Genomic DNA, 23,457 nt, shown 5'->3' with positions numbered 1-23,457 from the left:
ATGTTTACTGTTATTTGTCTTCAGAAGAGAGGAGTTACTAGTGAATGTCTATTATTAAGACATTAATGTGTTACAGGATTTAAAGACATGAAAGAGATGCAAGAGTTGAAAATAATCATCAGCCTGATACCAACATAGGAAATGCTGTTAATAAGATTTGTAATACCTTTTTGTGTCACTCTATTGAATTTTTGATAGGGTTTTGGGGTTGTTGGTTGAAAGCGGTGAAAATTTGTGATACCTGTGTAATTCACAAAAATTAAACATAAGATGCTGTGTGTAGTACATGTATTTTTTTCAGGATTATTGCACATGGTTCAGTGTCAGGGAGAGAACTATAAGAGTTTTAGGATGTATCTGGGCAGAGAGCTGGAGAATATATTCTTTGGTTTATGTATTAACAATGGAGAGCAAGGGCTTTAGTTGAAAATCAGTGTGTCAGTTGCAGTGAGCATTGTAAAGATTGTGAGGAAGGGATTGATTTGACTTCATCCTGCAAAATATGGAGTAGTCTGAACTTTTGTACTATTGCATCTATGCATCTCATTTGACTATTTACCCATATATTCTACTGTGTGTGTATGGGCTCTTCAAACAGTCAGTGTGGTTGGGTTTTGCCTTTTGCTGTCTCACAGGGTGCATATGTGTCTTGTTGTTCCTTATGCTGCAGGCCTAAGTACACAGAAGGTTCTGCATGCTTCCTGCTGCACCTCTCGGCCAGCTTTGGTGGAGGACCGTGCTTTAGGATGCCCACATGGTCTGCAGCTGTTTCCAGAATCTCTTCTTTCCCTCCCCTCCCCCTTTTCTTCAAGTGTTGGAGTCTTTCAGAGTGTGGCACTGTCCTTTTCTCCATCTTCAAGCTTGTCACTACAAGTGAAGTGATGCGCAACATTCTGCTGGCCTTCGCTCTATGGCCTGTACACAGAAGTGACACTCCCGTTTGGCTTTTCCAGGTTGCCGAACTTCAAGTGGAGCGCTAAAGGTTTTTTAGGTAAACTGCATCTCCAGGTCATGTTATTTGTAAGATTTTATTCATTTTCTGACCCAGAAGAATGCTTTAGACCAAACTCCAAGTTTACCTTGAGGAGAAATGCTTACCCTCAGTCTCTAGTCCCAGAGTGTGAGGACTGTGCGCAGAAGCTAGCAGAGCATGGATACCTTCATGCTCAGAGAGGTCTTCATCTGTGAGGATGTTTCCCAAGAAAGAAAACTGTCCCCAGGGTCTTTGGGAAGACTTTCTTCATGCTATTCTTGCTTCCCAGGCTCGTAGACCTTGAAGCCTCATGGCAGCAGTGTCCATTTTCAGGAAGCTTCTCCCTCAGGTCATGGTATATGAAACAAAACTGCATATCTGAGCAGACAGGGCTGTGGATGATCATATGCCCATGCTTGAGCCTGCACCCTGGCCCTACTTATACTGCTAGGAGAGACTAAACGTGGCACCTCACACCTACTGCTTCTGGCTTCTTCAGCAGTGCCACCCTGGAATGACTCCGTGAGCTGGGGGGATTTCTTTTACGCACCCTTTCTGTAGATACATAGATCGTATTGGCATAGTCATTCCTTTTTTGCTTATGACACATGATTAAAGTAATTTATTTTAATGTAGGTTAAGATAAAACATGGTGTATTATTTTTTGTTTATAAATGGAAAGCATTCTGGTCCTTGAAGATCTCAGAGGTGCAGATCCATCTCAGAGTCCTGTCCAGCTCTGGTCAGGTCATGGTAGAAATCTTCTGTCTGGAAGACAAATGTTTTGAAGTCTCAGCGATTTCCATTGAGATGCTGTCTAATTGGTTTTTGGAGTTGTGTGAACTGTTCTGGACTTCTAAAGTAGGCTTTCCAGTGATAACCTGTGTTCTAAGCAAAACTAAAATAAATAATTTCTATGAAGATAAGCTGGTTTTCTATTAGAAAAATAATGCACGTTTGCCAAAATCTTACCTAATTTATCAGCTTTTTGGACAAAAACGACAACAAAAAAGAAGTGTGGGATTTTTTTTTTGGCCCTAGTTTCTTTTTTTTTCCTTTAAAAATATTGCAAAAGCTTTTGGAGTCTTGGCTTGAAGAAAACCCTCTAATTTAGGACACTTTAAGCATTTTCTCAAATTTTGATTTAACAAACAGGTGTATGCTTGTGCTGCTTATTCTTTTGGTTGTATTCTTTTTCTGCAAGCTTTTCTTTTTCTCCTGGGATGAAATACTGGTTTCTGTGTTTCATTCATTAGCTGGTGTGTTGCTGTTACCCAGTCACTGACTTTTCTTCAGTCATAGTGTAGCGTTCTTTGCTGCACAGCTCTGAAAAACTTGCATTTGAGACAAGAGTGTTATTGTGCTTTGGGAAATGATATTTTGCCAGTCTGGGATAGTAACTCATGCTTTTTTTCCATGTCCTTTTATAAGCCCTTATCAATAGTACTGCTAAAATACGTATTTGTGTCCTGAGTAAATTGCTGGGGCTCAAGTGGCCAAGTAGCAAAGAATAATTGCTTATTTTGAGTTGTTTTCCAATGCTTTACAAGAAGTTGCTTATTCAGAAAAGATGAATAAGATTCTATTTTGGTGTGTTTCTCTTCTTTAAGTATCTTTGAAGATGAAAAAAGGAATTGCTTGAGGGAGAAAACCCATATGGAATAAAAAAAGTTAATGCAGTCTTTCTCGTTAGGCTAAGGGGTCTGGTATTTGTGTGTTGAATTAGCATTAGTGAACGGAAACTGTCCTGATAAAATTGTAAAGCATGTGTGCTATTTGTGGTCCATTTATGGCATGACAAAGATGATACTGAAGTAGAACTTTCTGAGCTTTCACTGTATGGTACTTTCTGTGTTTTAAAATACACTGGGAAATGAAATGAAAGGATTTCTGGGGTACAAAATTATGATACTTAGAAGTACAGCCTGGACAGAACTATATAAACATACCGTGGGAAAAAGTCTTTAAATGCTTGGACTGTGTTGAGATAGTGGGGAAGGAGAATGATGACCAGATAGCCAAAGGGGCTTCCCTGTGGGTCAGGGTGGCAGTGGGAGGAGCTGGGTGGGGTCACCCCAGGACACCTGACGGGTTGGCCCTCTGCTCCTGTCTTTTGTGATTGCGGTCTGTTCACAGTTCTACACCTCTTGTCACCGTTCTGAGGTGATGGCATGATAGCATGAGTAATACTTAGCTCTTTCACCATTGTTTCTGTTGAGTGCAAGGCTGGGGTTCCGCCTTGCTGCCGAAGGACCAGTTCCCATGCTCTACTGCACAGCAGTGCTTTCGAGTAGCAAATCTAAGTCTACATTTTCTGAATATGTGTCACCTTCCATTCCGTTTTCTGTGGATGAAGATAAAGCATATACATAGATTCAGGCATGCGTACCCATCTATGCTTACAGACCCATTCTTGTGATCTGAAATTAAGCTGGCAGGAGTGGTGTCTCATCTCGGGGGGCCTGGTTCTTTCAGGGGCTGAGTGCCCTTGGCTGCCACCCATTTAAATGGGAATTGGGCACCTAAACTCTGTGCATTCTCGGATTGTGAGGACTGAAGTATGAACTTGATAACTCGGAACAATATCATCATCCTGTCTATAAAGAAAATTTCTCCAGCAGCTCGCAGTATCTGGAATGGCACTTCTTCAGCTCCTGCTTTTTGGTTACCTCATTCTAGGTTGAAAATGTCTCCTCTCTTCACCTCGTCCTTAATGTGTGCTTCCTGCTGATATTATATATTAATTCTGCAAATGCATTATTTAACTCTGAAGAGCATTTTAGGCTGCAAGCTGTTAAAAACAGAAATAGCATATACAAGAATTCTTGAGCTAAGGGAGAACACATCTACTCTATTTTTAGTTTGTTTAAATAAATGTTAATTTTATACTATTTGTATATATGGATTAAGACTTTGTGGAGAATGTATCGTTGCATTTCAGGAGTTTGCTAATGTTTTTGATGTTAAACTGAGTTCTGTTTAAGCAGTTTTTGAACTCAAATGTTTCAGTGCAAAGTACAAAAGCATATATTTTTGGATAGCTTCTGTGTTATTTTTCATGCCTTCCACAATGAAAAGCAGTACAGAGTACTGCACCAAAACAAAAAGAGCTTTACAAATGCTGGAATTCTATGTGAGAAATTTGTCTATATCACAGAGACTGTGCACCTCAATGAAGAGAAAGCCAGTTTTATTTAGAAAAGGGTTCTGCTCTGTTAAATTTTGATATTTTAAACTATTTCATAAGACAATGTAAGATAGGTCAGTAGATTTTAATGAAGACAGGCACTTCTTGTAATGCAGAAGTGGTAGCAGGTCTTTGCTCTGCTGTTGTAACCCAAAATACTAAACTGTTGTGCAAAGCCTGAACTCTGTGTAAGGTGATGGTACAGATGTTGGAAGAGCTGGAATCCACCCATTCTGCGCTGTGTCACCCATCTGCCATTTGGGTTTAACCATGTTTCCCACAAAGTCAGTTTCTGTGAAACTCGGGCAGCTCGCTAGAGTTCCCTTCCATGTTTATTCTCTTGTTTTGAAGGTTTTAACGCTTACATGTTTTTGGCCAAAAATACCAATCAATCTCAAGTGCTTGATCCATATTCTATTGCTTAAATAAAAATGGACTGGTTTTCAAAAGTGTAGCGTGTTGATATCCTCTGCTTTGTTAATGGATATAATGAATGCTCAGCAGCTCAGAATCTCTCATGTGTAGGTTCTTGAGAGACAATGTCAGTTTGGGAAGAAAGAGAGAAGAGAACTGAGAGTAGGTCAAGGAGACTTAAAGCAAAGCCGATTATATCTCATATTTACAGACATTTTCTAGTTAGTGTCATCTTTGCTTCCTTTGGTCCAATGAATCCCTGTTATGGCATAGGGTGGAAGTGATGGAACTGATGCCAACTCAAGAATAGCCTGGAGAGCAATCATCAGGGTACACATCTTATAGATACTGCACTTATACTCCTTGATCTGAATCAAGCAAATCAGGACTTTGAATGTGAGTGTACAGGGTTGTGCAGGTCTTTGGCTACATGGAGGTATGTTCTGAACAAAAAGAACTGTTTAAACTGTTACGTTTCTGATTAAAGTTTCACTTTGGAAAAGTCAGAGGAATTTTTTTGGTGAAAAGCCATTTGCTGGAAATTCCTGACCAGCACTAAGTAAAAATGTATTTTCAGGGCATCTAAGGTGTCTCAGACATCTTGCCATCTGTTCTTATGCTCTAGATGCTATAAGGCATAGTTGTTTCCCCACACAACACTGGTCTGTGAGCAAAGCAAATGTAAATGAAAAATGCATTTATTCTTGTTAAGGCGTTCCTTAAACTTAGGCACTTTAGTTTTGAATTATCTTTTCTGTAAGGGTAAATATATTTCTGATCATGGCAATTAGTGTTTGAGATTACATCACCTCTCCCCAAACACTGATAGTTATATGCAGAATCAATTAGCTTGTAAGGAAATATGCATCAATGTATATGTCTTTGTGATTAAAGAAACAGCTGTATTTATTTTTCTAACTTCCATTTTTAATACTCATCTCCAAATATTAAGGTAGAGTGCTGCAGATTTAAGTCATACCAACAGTGTTTAGCAGAGGTACTGAAACTATTCCAGTGAAAAAAACATTGCAGGATTGATTAATTAGTAGTATAATTGTAAATATTTCTCTCTTTATTTTGGAGAGGTAGGGAAAAAAGACTGGGTTATATATATATAGAGGGAGAGATGTATCTGTCTCTTTTAAAAAAATACCCCCATCTTCTAACTTAAAAACCGTTAGCATCCATGGAGTTTGGTTAGCTTGTAGTTCAGCTCAGCATTAAATTCTGTGATATTGTGTGGAGCTTTTGGATGGCTTTTTCTTGTTCTGCAAGCTGCGTTAGCCTCCCTGATGATTGCTTGTCAAATGCTTAAATCCAGTTTTTATTATAAGTAACACATTACATGTTAGAAGGATTATTTTTAGAAGCATAAATAATTTCTAGAATCTTGCTCAGTATTTTAAATATGTAGTAAGGAGGATAATAAGGATATCCTTATACATTTTTGTACTGAAGAGGAGAATACAATCTTGAATGTGTGCTTGTCTGTGTGAGCTGTAGGTATAAACAGTGATGCCATTTATCTAAATTAATGTTTGCAAATCCACACATGATGAGCACTGTTGCAAGTGAGGGGCTCTTGAATGCTCCACTGAGGCGCTGGTTTGTATTCTTGGGAGTGTTCACCCGCCTGATCTTCAGGCACAATGAACAGAGGCACCTAAACTGGGAGGTTAATCTCCCAGGATCTCTAGCCGGGAGGGAGAGCGTGGGCTCCTGCAGTGGGTTGTCAGGGCAGGAGGCTGGTGGGAGGGTGGTGTCTCACCTTCATGAGCAGCTGCTCGCTCTCTCCACTGCCTGTGCAGAGGGAGACCCCATAGGGACCCACCTCCCAGTTGGGTGTACCACTTCCCTGTGGCTCACCAGAGTGAAGGAGGGAGGCATAATTTCCTTGTCTCTTGAAAATGTCCTTCTATGTCTTTGCTAAGCTGCAGAGGTTCCTCTAGGACACCAGGTTAGCTCAGGATGAGGGCAAGTGAGGAGCTGGAGCAGTTCTCTGGTTAAAACAATGTCAGCACATCACGAAGATGCCAAGCAAGGATGACAGGAGATTTGAAAGTAGGTTTCTGGTATAAATGCTTGGTCAAATTCAAACTCATCATTCACTGAATGAAAATTTTAATTACAGGCAGCTCCACACTCAGATGCAGATCATAGCCAGAGCCATCTGCATGCGACCATGTCCCTGGCCGACAGGATGGCTTTACGTGTGCTGGGTGTGCTCCCAGCTGCAGACCCCCTCAGCCAGCTCTGTTTCACATCTCAGTTCCGAGTGCGTGAGTGGACCCTTGGGTGGGCAAAAGGACAGGAGTCCAGGGGGGATGGGGAGAGAAGTGATGCTGAGCTCTCTGTTCCCTGTCCCTTTGCCTAGCAGCAGTGGCACTTTTGGCTGTCAGAGACCTTGTGATGAAGCGTTGTGTGGAAGGAGCCGTTCAGAGTAACTGAGTCAAAGGCTATGAGGGGAAATATGTTATAGTGTGTGCTCTTTAGGGCAGTTCTTTTGTTCTCTCAGGGCTTTCTACCACACTGCTATGTAGCATTTAAAAGAGTCTGCAGCTGTTCTGCACTTTTAGACGTTCATTTTTTTTTATGAACAGGCATCTGGCTATGCAGTTGCTTTGTGAAAATTAAACAGACTTACCTTTCATCTCAGTTATAATGAGCTGTTTGGAGAGACGCTGACTTGGAGCCCTTTGGAGGAAAACAAGGTATGTGCCAGAATGGCAGAATGTATTCCTGCTCACTTCTGCGTCTGCTAGAGTTGCTTTCATACTTGCGTCTCTTGACTCCTGCTGCAAGATGCACTTTGCACCGTCCCTGTAGTGCTTTGCTGAGCCATGTTCAAAACATAACCTTTCCACGCCAGAAAGTTGCAAAGAAGATCATTCTTTGAGTCCTACAGAGCTGAGATGGCAGGCGCTCAGCCTGACCTACAGAAAATTGACAGTCTTGGAAAAAAACCTGGAACAAGTGAGTTGCTTCTGAACGAAGAGGTTAGTGCTTTGAAAAGTGATAGCTGGAGTCGGCGTGCTCAAGTATGAAGATCCCTTTTCATCTTGAGGAGATATTATCATTAATATCTATTCATGATAAAAATAGAGAAGATTAATAGATAATGATAAATAAGATACTTCTTAGAAATCTGTTCTCATTTTATAAATGGGTATATAATGTTTCTATCTGTAGGCACATCATAGCTGAGAAATGAGAGGCTACAGGAAAAGCCAAAATATTCATAAGGGTTTGCATTATGACAAAAAGAAAGTTTTGAATCTTTGCTGACACCATAAGCCCACTTCAGAGAAATTGTTGTTGCAAGTGTTCTGGAGATGTAAGGAAGTGGTTATTCAGATTGAAGACCCTATGGGAAGAATGCAATATATTGGGTCTGCTTTGACCCTGGCAGTTTTTCCATCCTGGGATAGGTCACTTCTGAAATTTAAACCATTGCTGAGGTGGCAGCATGAGAAGTTGCAGGTGTCTTATTTTTGAGCATGGCTGAATAAAATGTGTCAAAATCTGAAAATGTCACTTGGCACATTGGACACATCAGTAGGCATGCAGGAGAAAGCAATTTGATTTGTGTTTTGTGTCGAGAGAGTATGTAGTCTGCTGTTTTCTAGTCGTGAGAATTTTGAGCTAGAATTCTCCAAACAGACATTTCTGCAAACAAGGCAGTAGATTGGTCCTGAGATAGGAAAGGATGGAAATGAATGATGAGAATAAAGGGATAGAGAAAGGTGTGGTGAAGCAGTAAGAGAAGACAAACAAGCAAATTTGATGCATAATACATAGTGTATTGCTGACAGATGCCTCCCAGGGATGTAAAATATATCCTATATAACTTTATATGGAAATACAATGCATAGAGGATCGATCTCTCTCAGGTATGCATATGTGTATCTGAAATGGATAGTGGCAACAGAGCATTGGTCAGATGAGAACTTCTACCAATGCTGTATGAGTGAAAAAGCTACAAAGCTTAAGAATTTATTCGTAACATTTTTACCAAACAGTGCACCATGTTAGGTGGATATATGCCAGATGTTAATAATGCCATGGATTTCGTCCTATGAACTTTTTTTATTACTTAAAACCCAGCCATAGTTATGTCACCTACCAGCATATCGGGGTTTGGTCGTCTCTGAGGAGGACTGTGAAGATGGGGAGTTTTGTATGTAGAGGAGCTGATGTTGGGGTAGGAGGGGTGTGATACCTGTGGTAAGAAAAGGGGGAAATATTCAAATCCTGAAGGTGTTTTGCTGTAGGACTGTCAGTATGAGTTGAATCATAGTCTTATCCATGCAGCAGGCAGCCAGAAAACTGTCAGAGCTGCATTTTCAGAAAAGGATCTCCCTGGTCTACGCAGTTACAGATGTGGAGCAGTCTGCAATGGATGCAGCTGGCAGGGTGCTGCGGACCACTGTTGCTCTGTACAGCTATTGTAGGGTATGTGATGTGGATATGAACCATATATTTAAAAGCAATCCTGTGCTGATATGTGGAAAATAGCCTGCCTCCTATAACCATAAATATGTTTTCTCTCAGAGTTTCGAGAAATGGCTTTGGATAGAAAGGTAATTTTAAAATATCAAGTTACTGTATTCATTTTGCCTTAAGGAGCAGTGACAGCCATTAAGCACAAAAGAAACTAAACTGCATCATACCAGTGGTCCACCTGGCCTGGAATTGACAGTGGGAGATGTTGTGAAAGAGCACATGGGCTGGGCCACTTTCTGGGTCCATTCCACTCATGCCCCCACCATCCATGGCTGTGTGATTAAAGATGCCAGAATGCACATCCCTGCGTATGCCTTTTAATGTCTGTTTATAAACCTGTTGTCCATAATTTCAATCCCCTTCTGGGACACTTTCTGATACTGTCTGCCTGTACAGCCTCCTGTGACAACATGTTGCAGAGATTCGCAACTTGTTGCTTCACATAGTGCTTTCTTTGATCTGTTTTAAATTGGTATTCTAATTTCTTCAAGTACTTCCTTATTTTACTAATGTGCAATTAGATGAATAACAGATTTGCATTAATTCTGTCTGTGGCCCACGTGGTACTTGAACCTCTATCATATTACCCAACCTTCACCCTGTTACCTGAAATTGAAAATAGCTCCCAAAACACACAAAGTGTCTTTAGAGAGGAGACATTGCTTTTATTCTGCACAGGGTACGACGTGGGAGATTTCCACAAATCCAGCACTTGCACTTATAATCACATCGCGTATTTATTCAGTAAAAAATGTTAGTACCACCTATTAGCCATACCCTCCTAACTACAATTGGTTAGTTGCCTTCTCACCTTGGTTTAAAGATCTAGTACTCGTAAATTCACGAGGCATACTAGTGCCCTGGTCAGGGTCTTTGCCTGGGCTGGGGTCTCCAGCTCAGGGGGTGTGATTTTTAGTAGTGTAATGAGGGTGGCTCAAATAAAGATACATGAATTCTCAGTTCTACTGCCAAGTTTGCAGCATACATGAAACATGCTGAATAAGTGTCCTTCTCCAGCACGTCCGTGGTTCAAGCTACCAAGTGTTTGTTCTTCTGGTTAGAGATGGTTTAATGTCCTCCACTTGTCAGCAATCTCTTGGCTTGAACAAGTCTGTAACCATCAGGTGTTGCTTATCTGGAACACTGGCTGCTACTTAGATACTTTTTCCTGAGTTAGTAACTGTCCTTAATTATAACCTTATTCTTGACTGTTAGTTTGCCTTGTTAAAATATATCCAAATGTTGGTCCCCAAGGTAACAAGCCCATCCTCTCTTCTCCAAATTAAAGAGCCCTTTGAGTTTTGAGGGGGTGATTTACTGCTAGGTAACACACAGGGAGGTGTAGTAACCTACTGGGTCGTCAGCAATGCCAGAGCCATCTGGCAAGCCAGAGAAATCTGACTTGGAACAGCATTAGGAAATGGATTTTTTTTGTCTCTCTAAAGCTAGCTGTTCTCTTGCAGTTGGGTATGCTAAATGAAGATTGATGTTTGTAAGTTTGGGGAGCTGTGATCATTCCTTGGATTGTGGTTAAGTGATTAGTGTTATCTCGGAATCTGGCTCCTGAGGTTTTGGTGGTTAAGAGATTCTTGTCTTGCCACTCTTCATTCATTTTTAGGATGAGCCATGGATTTTATTTCACAAAGCTATGTGTTGTTTACCATATGTGGATGTTGTGTGAGATCTTCCCGGTAATGCAGACTGCTTTCCTTGTCTCCCTTAACTGTGCATTTGGATTTGTTTGCATGGTTTCAGACTGAAACCCTGGGTCACCCACAAATGCAGTGTGAGACTTTCAACTTTCTATCCACACAGTAGTGTGTGCTATTAAAATGGACCTCCTTTATCAGAAGGGGAGAGATTACAGTGCTACGACAGGTACCTGTAATTTCAGTTTCTTGCTCTTTAATTTGCCTGCTGCTGTAGATATTTTTCACATCATGACTCATTTTTCCTTAGCTCCTCTGCCAGTAACAGGCTCTTTTCAATGCCTTTGTAGTTTCAAGCCTGTTTCTGTCTTCTTGAAATTCTAGCAGATTGTCTCCATCTGAACTGTTTCTAGAGACAAATTAGTTCCTGGATTTAAGGTTTACTATCTTTTGAATTAAAGCTATTTTCATGTATACACTTTTCTAAAGTTCACATTTTCTAAACAAAAATAAAAGTAGTGGTAACCTTTTTTCTTATCTCATTTATGAAACATCTTAGGTATTTGAACAGTTGATGCATTGATTGGATTAACAATATAAATAAACGTCATAATTTTTCAATCCATAGACACTAATACTCTTATGTGAAAATGCACACTGTGTAGAAGAAATTATTACAGAATGATTACTACACAAAAAATTCTTGGGGCATGAGCAACATTTCACATTTCACGATAAAATGTAAGTTCTAACAGCAGGTAATTGTAAGCGTAAGGGGGTGATCGTCCTAAGTCCTTATAAAAGAGGTGACAGCACAGCGCGGGAAAGCTTTGCTGTCATTAAGGATGCACATTTTGGGATGGATGTCTTCAGTGTTAGTGCCAAACTGTAAATGTGTTGTTGAAGGGATACTGACTCCTTCGCTGGTCTTTCTTGGCATCATGCAGAAGTGGGAAGCAGGGGCATGGAGATGCTGGTTGGTAAGAAGGGGTGGTGGGCTGGGGGATAGAGGAGGAGTAGCAATGTGGCCAGGGAGAGGGGACCTGAGGACAGTGCAGGTGGGTGCGGTGATGCGGGCTTTGGAGGGAGATGATGAAACAGGCAGGAGCATAATCTGCTGCCTCTGTATTCTGATTTTATGCAGCGTAAGTTTTTTTATTTTATTAGTGTAATCACATGCTATTTGTTGCCAAAGTAAGGTGGTCAGGGAGTGAAGCAAGGCTGTGCTGGCAATGAGGCAGTTTGCTGGACAGTCCCAGTTTATCTGTCACTGGGTGGGGAAGTGCAGATGTGCAAAGCAAGTGGTGATGCCTTGTCCCTTTGACAGGGATTTCCTGTGTGGCTCTGGACAAGCACCCCTCAAAGTGGTGCCTTCACCATTTGCTCCAGTGATTGTTCATTGTTCTTTGGGCACCCTTTGAGCTGGACACTTGGGATCAGCTCTGAAATGCTCCAAGAGCTCCTGAGTTGCCCTAACTACAACACAGGTCAGGACACATCTGAAATGTGTTACAATGAAAAACATATTGTATTTCTACAATATATGGCTCTGTGATGTTTCAACTAGGCACCCAAAACAAGCAGATTCATTACAGCTTTCTAGTATTGAAGAAAATCCTAGCACCTGCTCTCCTGAGGGACAGTACGCAAAGGACTCAGTATTTGTGTTTTGTAAACACTTCGAGAGAGAGTCTTGGCAATGTCCATGAGTACAGGCATAATTTGTAAATTTGCTCCATGGAAAAATGATGTATACAGTAACTAAAATTTGAGAGCAGTCTTGCAGGAAGCTATCAGGTAAAAACATTTAGTAATGTCCATTCGCTAAATGATACAGGTGTCCTGTGCAAAATGTATGTGCTTGTGTCTAATAGCATAAAGTCATGTCAGGGTCACATTGAGATGGCTGGTATTTTATAACACTTAAGCACTTAATTTTGCAGTTTTTCTCTTTTAATACAGTGTTTGTGGACAATACACAAATATGAACAAAGAGTTGGGTTGAAATGTGCTTGACATCACAAGTGAGTTGACTTGCGAAATGATTTTCTGTATAGCCTTAAAACCGCTGAACTGTGTGGAGAGGCAGATTAAAAGCTAGGATTAGACCACAGTAGTGGATTTGTGGAGGAAAATGTGTAGCCTGTGCCTCTGGTGTGCTTGCCTCTTTCTTTTACTATTAATTTACCATCTTCTCAAATACTAGGATTAACTATGTTTATCCTGACTTAAAAATAACAAGCGTATGAACAGAATGGCGTTGAGGGAACTGCTTTGTAGTAGTGGTATGAATATAGTCTAAAAATATCTGCTCATTTTAATAGGACTCCTTCTGAAATTTCTGTAGGAAAAAAAAAAAGTAATTGCCTGAAGATATACTGGTGTAAATTATTCATCAGCAAAAGCAGAGTGAGGTTTTATTGACACTTGCAATGCTATCAGTACTGTAACGAAAACTAGGTAAGGAGCAGAGTAAGTTAACCTTGCCCAGACTGCTTTCAAGTCTGGCTGTGAAAACAGAAGTTTAGAGCTAGAAAAATCCTATTTCATCTTTCTGCCTGAAACGAGTCTTGCAAACAGCTGCCGTCTACTCTTTATGCTTGTTAAAGTCTCTAGTTTATCGTGATGGCATCTTGAGTAGCAGTGTCTTCCCTTGGATACTGGGAAGAATCTCTGCAAGGAGGTGAGGGTGCAGCTTACTTGTTAGGGCAAAAGAGAAAATCTCCCTGTTGTCTGAAAGACGAGGCTGTAATCACCTTCCCTCCATCACTAGCAGGATGAATTAACTGCTGTATTGAGTTTATGCCCTTTGCAGCACTTGCGCCACAAAATATTTCATAATGCTTTATTTTTTTAAAAATTGTTATATATAATATTGGATGTTGTTTATTTCAATATTAATATTAAGAAATGTTAATATTGATGCAAGAAATATTAACAATAATTTGATTATAGTTAAGTTGCAATAAAAAATAGAATCTGAAATTGTTATTTCGGAGCTGCTTTAGGTTTGTCTTTTTCTTACTTTGGGGTAGGGAGCTAGATTCAGATTTCATTAAAACGGTGAAAAGAGACGTGTGGTGGTAGGAGTCAGTAAATCATTAGTTTGTAAGCGTCTCTCTTCCTAGCTGCAGAACTTAAATATAAACTCTTAGATTTTTCTGTGGAAAATACAAGCAGTATCTGTTCATCGTTACGTGCCACATTTACAGTAATTTCTCATAAAATTGCACATATGGTAATTTAGGTAGAGGAGATCAGACTGAATGGCAAAGGTTGAAAAGGAGGGGCCAGAAAGTCTGCAGCGTGGAAACTGTAGACAGGCGGTGGCACCACAAAATGCCTGCTGGCAGTGAGAGCTGGATGCGCTTCAGGTATAGCTCACAAGCCCAAGGCATGTCCAGTATCAGGATGCGGCCACAGCAGCCTGAGCATTGAAACTACCGCTGTTGCTTTACAGGTTTTCCTTGCAGATTTTGTTGCATCCTCTCTCCTTTTTTATGCTAGTAATAGGAACCATGTGCGTAGTAGACATGTAGTGAAACTCAGCAAGAATGTCTTCAACGTGCTTAAGCCTTTCCTAGCAAGAAATGAAGCCAATCCAGTAAAACCTCATGCTGTTCATAAGCCAGAGCTGTAAAACTTCGTGTCTGGTGGTAGAGGTGGAGGCCCTGCGCAGGGCTGCAGGGTTGCTGTGCAGTTGGGTGTCTGCATTGGGGTGCAGAGCAGTTACTGTTGTGTTCTACAGACAGATTAGCTATTGAGGGGTGAAGGGACTTAGTGCATTTTCAAGTCAGATGGAATTAGGGATCTGAAAGAGAAGTCCTGGAAAGGAAAAAGTTGAGCAAATGTTAGTATTTGGAAGAAGCGTCATCAGAGATTCAAGTTGTGTATCATTGTCTGTTACTGAAATGTGAAATTAAGCTCCAAGGAAGGGCTGAGATTGGGTGCGACTCAGCATTAGTGTACAGTCCTTTGAGGACTCAGTCCATTTGTAAGCCCCCGATTTCTTTTTGAAGAAAGTCCTAAATAGTCAGTAGGAGTAGAAACATTAGGTAATTACTTTCTCCTTTCTCCCCTTCATATTAGCAGCAGCAAGAACAGGAAAGCACAGTAAGAATATTTTAAAAAGTGGAGGAGCTTCTATTTGTGCAGACAAGAACCGGCTCTGCTGTTCTCAGTTGTTTTTTCCTTCCTCTAAGTAGGCACTGGGAAAACTGCTGCTGTATCTCAGAGAAGCTACCTAATTCTGCTTGATTAGTCCATATGACTAATTTAACAGATATGGTCATTAAATTAACTATCCATATAAAAAGAAATTCAGCAATTCTTTTTAGAGGAAGGAGAGGATGAAAGTTTTAGAGCTGTGGCCATTAAAGCAGATAGATTCATGGAGTATGGAGATAGCTAATCCCTCCTGAAGTGTGAGGAAAGATCATGTATGACTAAAGAGGTGTTTGGGTAGGCATGAGGATAAAGGACAATTAAAATGTCCTAGCTAGTCAGATACAGATGTCTGCTGGCTAAGTGGCTTTTTTGAGTTTAGCTTGCTGTATTTTTTAGTTAGCTCATGGCTGATACTGGAAATGTTTTGGGACCATAGTGTAATGCGAGGTAATACTGATTGTCCCTTGTACGCTTACTACCTGGCAGATAGAAACATCCCTTCTCTTCCCTCTCATCTGTTTTTCCACTTTCTTGATTCTTGCTTCATGGTAATAATCACCCTGCCTTCTCTTCCCTCGTGTACAAAATGGGCTCTTCTAAAGAATTACCTTCCCTAGTCACTCCTTCCATATCTGTGGGTCCTGTTAATAAACGGAGTCTTTTAGCACTTTTCTCAAGATAAATTGCTAGTAGTTTCAATATTTGCAATAATCTCCTATATGAACCTGTGATTCCCTCCCTTTTCCCTTCTTTAGGGGGGAGATAACTTCCCGTTATATAATTGAGTTATATAATTCAGACCTTTCCAGGTTACTTGGTAGAGGATGTACCATCGGGGCAAAATCTTTCACTTGATGAGAAGTTTCGTCATCCTCATGTGCCTTGGTACCCAACAGAGCTCATTTATTTTACCTCATCCCTCTCAAGCGTGGCGTTGCAGGAGGCTCCTTTCTCACAGCTTGCTCCTGCAATGTGGGTAAACATTAATTGTGCAGTTGATATGGCATCTTTCTCTTATCAGTGTCTCCATCATTTCCCTGAACCTGTCGTTTTCTCTTGAATGTCTCCCTATGTCTGTTGACAGTTTCCTCCTGGCATTCAACCCATCCAGACCTTTCTGCTGATCTCAGCTAAAACTCTGTCTTCCTTTTCAGTAATGCATCTCAGCTCAGATGTCTCATTTGATGTCCTTGTCTGGCACCATATTTAATCTGAAATTTCAGGTGTACTTGATGCTGAGTTGTGGAGACAGAAATCAGGGTGAGCAGACAGAAGAAATGATAAAGAATTCCCACAGTGTCCAAGGAGACACAGCATTCATATTGGATATCACGAATCCAGTCATTTTTCTCATTTCACAGAATCACAGATTTATAACACTGGTATGCCAACAAAGATGCATTTTAGTACTATGATTATGAACTCTCTTGACTTCTACATTTGTGAAGTTTGTAATTCTTCCTATGGTCTCTGAAGAGGTCCCTGTCATTTCTGCTCTTTTTTTCCCATAACTTTTAGGGATTTCATCTTTGCAGTCTCTTAAATCTGGAGAGTTAATTTTTGTTCAGAAGCTGGTGATGAGCATTTTCCTTCTTTTCTTGAAAATGAACGTTTTGATTTCATTTCCAGGGATAATTCCCAGTTTGTTACCCATTTCATATTCAAATGCAAGCCTGTTCCCTTTTCAAAAATCTTTCATGGTCTATTTCTTCTTTCAAGTTGAAGTGCTTTATAATATCCTGGGGTTTTTTTCTGTTTCTTTGAACACTTGGCCTGTCCACTTCTCTCTCTGTTTTTTTTTCTCTGTTTGTTTACTGAAGCAACCCTTTTCTGCTGGGGAACCCATCTATCTATTTCTGAAACTCATCTCATTTCCTTGGTTCCCAGTCCCAGCTTTGGTTTGATAAACCTCATACGCAAATGCTACAGTTAGTTCAAGGTAGAATTTGAGGATCATTTCCTTAGCTGGGCCCTTCTTCTGTGAGAAAATTCCCCCAGCCGCCTCCTCCTCTGTACTATTGTTGTGACTGTTTGGGAGAGTTGGAAGAGCAGAGAGCAGCTTGCTTATTTTTTTGTCCTGGCCCTTATGCTATTGGTCTGTACGGGATGGACTCATATGGTTGTGACTTAAGATAATGCTCCAAAAATTAATGCTGCTGTAAACAAAACTACACTACTTGATTTGTGTGCATTTTTAAACAACAGACCTCTGAAAACAGATTTAGTATTATTAGCATAACTGGTTTTTCCTTGTAGAAGCCACAGATCACATGTGCTTCTTTCCTGTGAAATGTTTTATTTTTAGGTCTTAACATACGCAGGTTTTTGCCATGCCTTTTTAAAGAATTTCTGTCAATGCCTCAGCAAATGTTTCTGAAAATCTCATTCTGCAGTATTGTCTTTTATAGGGTAGATGTTGATTCCACTGTAATTTTCTACATCCTTTATGTTTCTAAGATTTTTTTTTCTGAAAACAATTTTTTTTTTTTCCACATGCGGATTTTCTTTATAATTAATACCAAAACTACTACTTAAACTGACAAAGATGGCTTTTAGGATAGCTTGGCGGGCAAGCTAAATTATTCCTATTTAATCTCTACCATAGGAAAGGGTTGTACAATTTATGTTGAATCGCTTGTTATTTTAATGCTGATTGCTCAGTGTCTTGTGTTGCTTATATAGTTTTCATCGTGTTTCCCAAGTGTTTCACTATAGCTTTTTGTTTGTTTTAAAGTAATGGCTTTTATTAAAATTTCACAGTTGTGTGCTTCACTGTTACTGAAGACAAAACATTACTGCACCTACGAGGTGATTTCATGAGAGAAGCATATCTTTCGGCATAAGTGTCCAAGACTGTGTATAATTTTCATGTTGTAGCTTAGTTTGTAATAGCACTGATTATGTTATTGGATCTGCAAGTGTTGTGTTTTTTATGATATTTTCTGTGCAGTTAGTCATAATGATAATAATAGTGAAGCATAGCACGGCATCATTTGTAGGTTTTTCTACTGATAAAATATTTCCGGGCATATCCTGCATGCCATGTTGCTTAGGGTAGGCTTTAAAAATGTCTTTAAATTTCAGACCGGTCATCTGTTAGTGAGCTTGGGGCTTGGTCTCCAGCAGCTGTGCAGGCTGGTGATCCCATGGCATCTCCCTTCCAGCCAGGCTCATTTCAGGAACTGAGGCACCTGCAACAGACCTTGAGAGGCGGGGGGATGCCAGCAGCTCCCCAGCTGTTTCCAGTGCTTTTGTCCTGAAAGTAGGGAAGGAGCAGGAGGATGAAATGAATGGAGCTGTTTATGAATCATTCTGTTGGCCTAATTTGAAAATAAACACAACTTGAACAACCTGAGTATGACCATCAGAGGGGTGGTGGGTGGGAGCAGAGCAGCTCACTGACCACTGTCAGGCCTGGAGCCGGATGCTGGGGGCCCCTACATAACGCCCAGGAGAAACAGGGCCCTGCCAGGGTGCAGGCAGGGCAGACCAGGTTAGGTCAGAGGAGTGCTTGGCCAACTGTCCTGTCGCAGTGGCCCAAGGCAGATGCTGAGGGAGAAGCAGAAGAGCAGAACAAGCATGTATTAGGCTTCCCCAGAGTCCTTTTCCAGGACTCCAAGACTTTCTGAGTCAGGTACGATTTCTGTGCATTTGGCAGCCCTTGATTATGTCCATTAACTTGTCCATTCCCAGCCTGAATCAGTACAGACCTCCAGCATCCATGCTTTCCTGTGGCAAGAGGTTCCACGTTTTAAACAGGGGCTGTGCCAGAAAAGGTCTCTTTTAATCAGTTTTGAGCTTACTGGCCTCTTCTGTTGCCTCCTAGTTCTTGCATTGTACAAGGCAGAGAAGGATCAATCTCTTTGTTTTCTCATGCCAGACACCATTTCCAGATCTTTGAGAATGTAACGTACGATCTTCCAGAACATAAAAACATTAACAGCAGTATCTTTCAAAAATCAGCAATTTTGTGAGACCCACATGAGAAGACCCTGTCATCGCTCCAAATACAACTGCAAACTCCCTCCGAGTTAAGTCATTATGTTTGATCTCTGTCTTTTGTACTGTATACTTACTTTAGTATTTTACATTGTATAATCTATTGCATCTTCCTTGGCACAAAACCCTTTTTGGCCATCAGATAAGGAGAACAACCTTAGTTTAACTGAGTCCCCCAGAAATAGCTGAGAGTAAAAGTAGAGCCCTGAACTACAGAGGTGGCTTTAGTAAACCCGTGGAAGCATAGACGTTTTGTGGAAAGAAAGTGTAGTGAATGCTGAGAAACTATGTATCTAACTTCAGCAAGCTAAACTAAATACATTTTAAGAGAGCATCTGTATAATTTTCTAAATTTGGAAAAGACATACAGACCTTATAGCAGTCTTTGAGCTTCCCCAGCTGTATATTCACTTCTAAGAGGAATTAGAGGATTATAATCAGTATCTCAAACAACAGCATCTCTTTTAGGTGCTTCTCAATAAAGGCTCACTTGCAGGCTGCTGTGCTAAGCATCCATATAGGTATAGGCCTGAAGAGAATTAAGGGGGTCCTAGAGGGCGAATCTGGGGGCAGCTGGTCATGCTGGTGCTGCAGTGGCTGAAGGAGTTGCTTGGTCTGTCTTCCTCTGCTATTTGCAGCTGCTTGGGTATTTTCACTCCCTTGCATAAGCTCTGGACTCATTGTACCTCTTCACAAGGGACTTGAGTTACCTAATGTGGCAAAAACATGGGTTTGTTGAACCCTCCCAAGTGTGCTTTGACGAGTGCCAGTACTGACACCAAGAGTATTTTGATGAGTGTTAGTTCTGACACCGAGAGTATTTTGATGAGTGCTCGTGCTGACACAAGTTAGGTTCAACACTTGCTGCTGAGGATGCACTGAGACCTCCTGCTTTCAGCAGCAGCTAGCTGTGAACTCACTATGACTGAGGGGACCCCACCTCCATGGACAGTTGTCCCTTGGATGCTCCCATTCAGAAATTTATTAGCATCCCTCGTGTTGTTGCCTCTGTCGCTTGCAGTTAGATACAAAGTCTTTTTTTTTTTAACATCCACTTGCCATTGACTCATTGACAGTCCATATACATTTGAGGATCTGCCAGAATCTTCCGTAGCCTAATTAGCTACCTTTACATCTTGGTGTGTAAACCCTGGTGCATTCGGATCCCCTTACAACTCAATTTTTTGCTAGACTTCAGGAGCTTTCCATTCTCTGGTTATCCCAGGAGCCTCTTTGCACTTCTGGGTAATTGAACTTCTTAAACAGAGCTGTCCACTACCTGTTGGTGGTGTTTGAGAAGAGGTCTCCTTTGGACAGTGGTATTAATCTTACCTAAGTTTGACTGGAAATACATCTTTGATGTATTCTGGGATGACAGTTGTGTCTTTCAGGAAGACACCCTATTGATCTGGCAAATTATTTTGCCAGAAACAAGTGCGGTCCTGTCTCTCTTGCTTATGAACCAGGCCCTCCAAAACAACATAATAGAAATTCCCTCCAGCCCTTAAGTGCATAAATTTTCTATTTGTACAATTGAATTTGATCCTATTTCTAATATCCAGTCCTGAAGGTCATCCAGCTCTTTCCTGTGGGAGTTCTTTCAGTCTTCTTTATTCCCCGTGCTTTCCAACTAAGCGTTATCAGCATATTTCTTTAGAGCCCTCCTGGTTTTTTGTGCCTGGGTTATTAATGCAAATATCAAGCTGGCAGTTTGTTGGGCTGATATGGAGGGACCCGTGCTACCAACCTTGTCCTGCTCAGGGCTTGCTCTGGGCAGTCACCAATACCTACGTGAGCAAAAGAGCCCGTGGCCCTGCTGCCTGTTCAGCTGGGCGAAGCTCTGTAGAGCCGAGCGGCTGCTGCCCTGGCTGTGCTCCGCTGTCCTTGCCCTCCCACAGTAGGTCCGTTCGCCCCTAGCCTACCTGTTTTGTTCTTTGAAGGACGGACATTCAATTCTGCCTCTTATGCCGAGAAGATTTCCGTTGCCTCCTGTCCCGTCAGTCAGCGTGCCTGTGGTCATGTTTTCTTTACCGGTTCTTCAGCCTTTCCAGTTTCATCTCCTCTTAGGTGGGACAATATCAAATCTCTATACAGATTTCATCTCAGTAAAATTTTGCAGTCTTTGAAAATGTTTAATGAAAATTCTGATGTAGATGATTTGCTTTCCTACAAAATAACTTATGAGAGAGAGAATCTGACTGGTTTAGCATGAAGAGTCTTGATAAAAAACCATGTGCATTTAACTTACATATGCTTACCTCAGGTGTGATTGCTTTTTCTCTTCAGTGTTTGTTCCAAAGCCTCCTGTACTTTTGAGGCTGGGTTTGCTGTTGCCCTGAGCATTTTCCTCTGCCACTGCCAAAGCTGTTGGGCTGCCAGGTGGAGCGAGCGTGAGGGATGGCCCGGTGGAGGCCTGCCCCGGGGCCCGAGGACGGTGTGGCGCCCGCTCTGCCTTCGCGCCTGCGCCGAGCGGGCCGGGCCGTGAACCCACCGCGTGGGGCAGCTCCGGGGGCTGAGGGTTGACTTTGCCTGCTGCTTTAGCGAGATCCCCAGCTCACCATGTTGGTATTACAAGGTCATTTCGTTATCATGCCCTTAGGAGTCTGCTGGAGGCAGCTGCCATTTCCCCTCAGATATGGCCTGCTGCGGGAGTGACTCCAGCTGGTTTTTCATCCTTCTGCTTTCTTCTTTTTTTAAAGTTCACCTAACTTCCTTACTGTTTGCTTTTAGCAGCAAATAGAGAAGTCTCTTGAATTAAAATCGTTATCAGTGGCTAGTTTTGAACTTTCTATGAAGAAAACCCACTTCAGTTTTCCTTGTCCCACCTTCTGGTGTTAAAAATCAATGTATCCTGTGCACTGTGTAACTCCATTGGAGGTGGTTGTTTCAGTGATTTTTCTGAACATTTTAGGAAAAGTATCCTGCAGGTTTTGCCCTTTTCAAATGTAAATGTTTAATCGGTGCTTGCTGAGAGGGAGTGCAAGAACACATGCACAAGGCTTACGGTTCTTTTTTTCTTCTTGCAGTGACCTGCTGTCTTCTGAATATCTGGAGAGGCATATCGAGCAAGGTGGGAAGACAGTGGAAGTTAAAGTAAGAATTTCCTTTTTACGCTTTGCTTTTTTAATTTGCTTTGCTTTTCATGTTAACGCAAACTCACCTCTTTTCTTGAGAGATACCTGATTTTTCAGGTGATTTGTGTTACTCTCCTGAGGCAAGCATGTTTCATGTCTTCTACCTTTTCAGATTTTTAAATAAGATAAATAAGCTTTATTGGCAAATTTAGTACATTAATGTTTATATGAGAATGGTATCCATGAAAAATGTATACATGGTAGTTCTTTTTACTAGTAAATATAACTTTTCATGCCTGTTGAAGAAAATCTTTCTGGTTTGGTAGCTAGCATTTCCTCATTGTACTAAACCCCAAGTTTGTTGTTTTTAATGAGCTTCTTTGTAAGTTTGAGAACAGTGAGATTTATTGTATAATATTTCCAAATATCTAGTCACCGTCTCAAACTGTGGGTTTCTTTCTCTGGATGTTTGTTGCCATGATGGCTACAAGATCCTGTTCATTGCAGTTATCTTCTGTGAAATGTCCTATTGTCTTTGCAGGAGTGTTGTCTTATTTGCATGCAACATGGGAGAATTTTCTTGAGGACCTGCTGTTTATTAGAACAGTATTTTGTAGACATCAGGTATAAAGTTGCTGTAGATTAGATAAGATGTGCATGAAGGTAATACGTGCTGTGCATAATGGAAACTCTTTAAATTTACCGATCAGGTCAAATTTTGTTCAAAGTTTACATTTTATTAAAAAAACCTCCAAAAGTCTTTTACTAAATCTGAGCTCATGTAAATACCCTGAAACAAATGTGTTAACCTCCACAGTGTGAAAGTAGAAGTGGAAATGGATGAAGCAGTCCTTTAGCCACTGAGTAGCTGAATCCTTTAGCCACTGAGTAGCTGAAGATATGTGTTTCCTTTGGTTTATCCCTTTATAGCATTTGCAAACTTGAAATCTGCTTTCTTTTTACTCTCTGATAGTCGTCTGCATACATTATCAGACTGAGGCAAACACATATGTGTTCTATTAAATTGTAAAGACTAATTTCTCAGTCAGCCATGCTCTGCAGTCAAGACGTCTTGACTCAGATTCAGAGTATGAGTCAAAGCAGAAATAAGGATAATAGCTGATATTAATAAGAGCAAAACAATCCATTTGTCTGCGTCAAGGTATATATGCAAGTTAGCAAAGGTAATCTATCCGAGTCCCATCACTGAATTAAGACAAATCTATTTCTGATGAGTAAGCCTTAATCAAGCAAGGAAATGTTTGAAAGAAGTGGCTCTTCTCATGTAAGTACTGTTTAATTGCATGGGGAAGCAATGGGAGGATCGGGCCTCTGACAGGAAGGGTCATAAAATATTTTCAGGGCAAAATATTCCAGAGTCCCAGAGATTATTTCCCCTTCAGTTAGCTGCTGTGCAGGTTCATGATAGAACTTGAGGGATGGCTATCACTGCCTTGCTTAGTACTCTCAAATCTGCTGTAAGTAGAGAAC

The 23,457-nt window shown here is 41.0% G+C and overlaps 1 protein-coding gene across 5 annotated transcripts in view; it reads left to right on the top strand.

The window, feature by feature from the left end:
* Window positions 1-23,457, top strand: part of ADAM22 (ADAM metallopeptidase domain 22) — a 134,257-nt gene that overhangs the window by 39,990 nt on the left and 70,810 nt on the right. For all 5 annotated transcript variants that reach the window (XM_075419398.1, XM_075419400.1, XM_075419397.1 and 2 more), the window contains exon 4: window positions 21,919-21,985. In XM_075419398.1, the coding sequence (XP_075275513.1) occupies window positions 21,919-21,985 (67 nt within the window). The remainder of the gene's footprint in view (window positions 1-21,918; window positions 21,986-23,457) is intronic.

This window comes from Opisthocomus hoazin, chromosome 4 (genome assembly GCF_030867145.1).
Source record: "Opisthocomus hoazin isolate bOpiHoa1 chromosome 4, bOpiHoa1.hap1, whole genome shotgun sequence".
Lineage (NCBI taxonomy): Eukaryota > Metazoa > Chordata > Aves > Opisthocomiformes > Opisthocomidae > Opisthocomus > Opisthocomus hoazin.
This window is presented reverse-complemented; position numbering and strand designations above follow the sequence as displayed.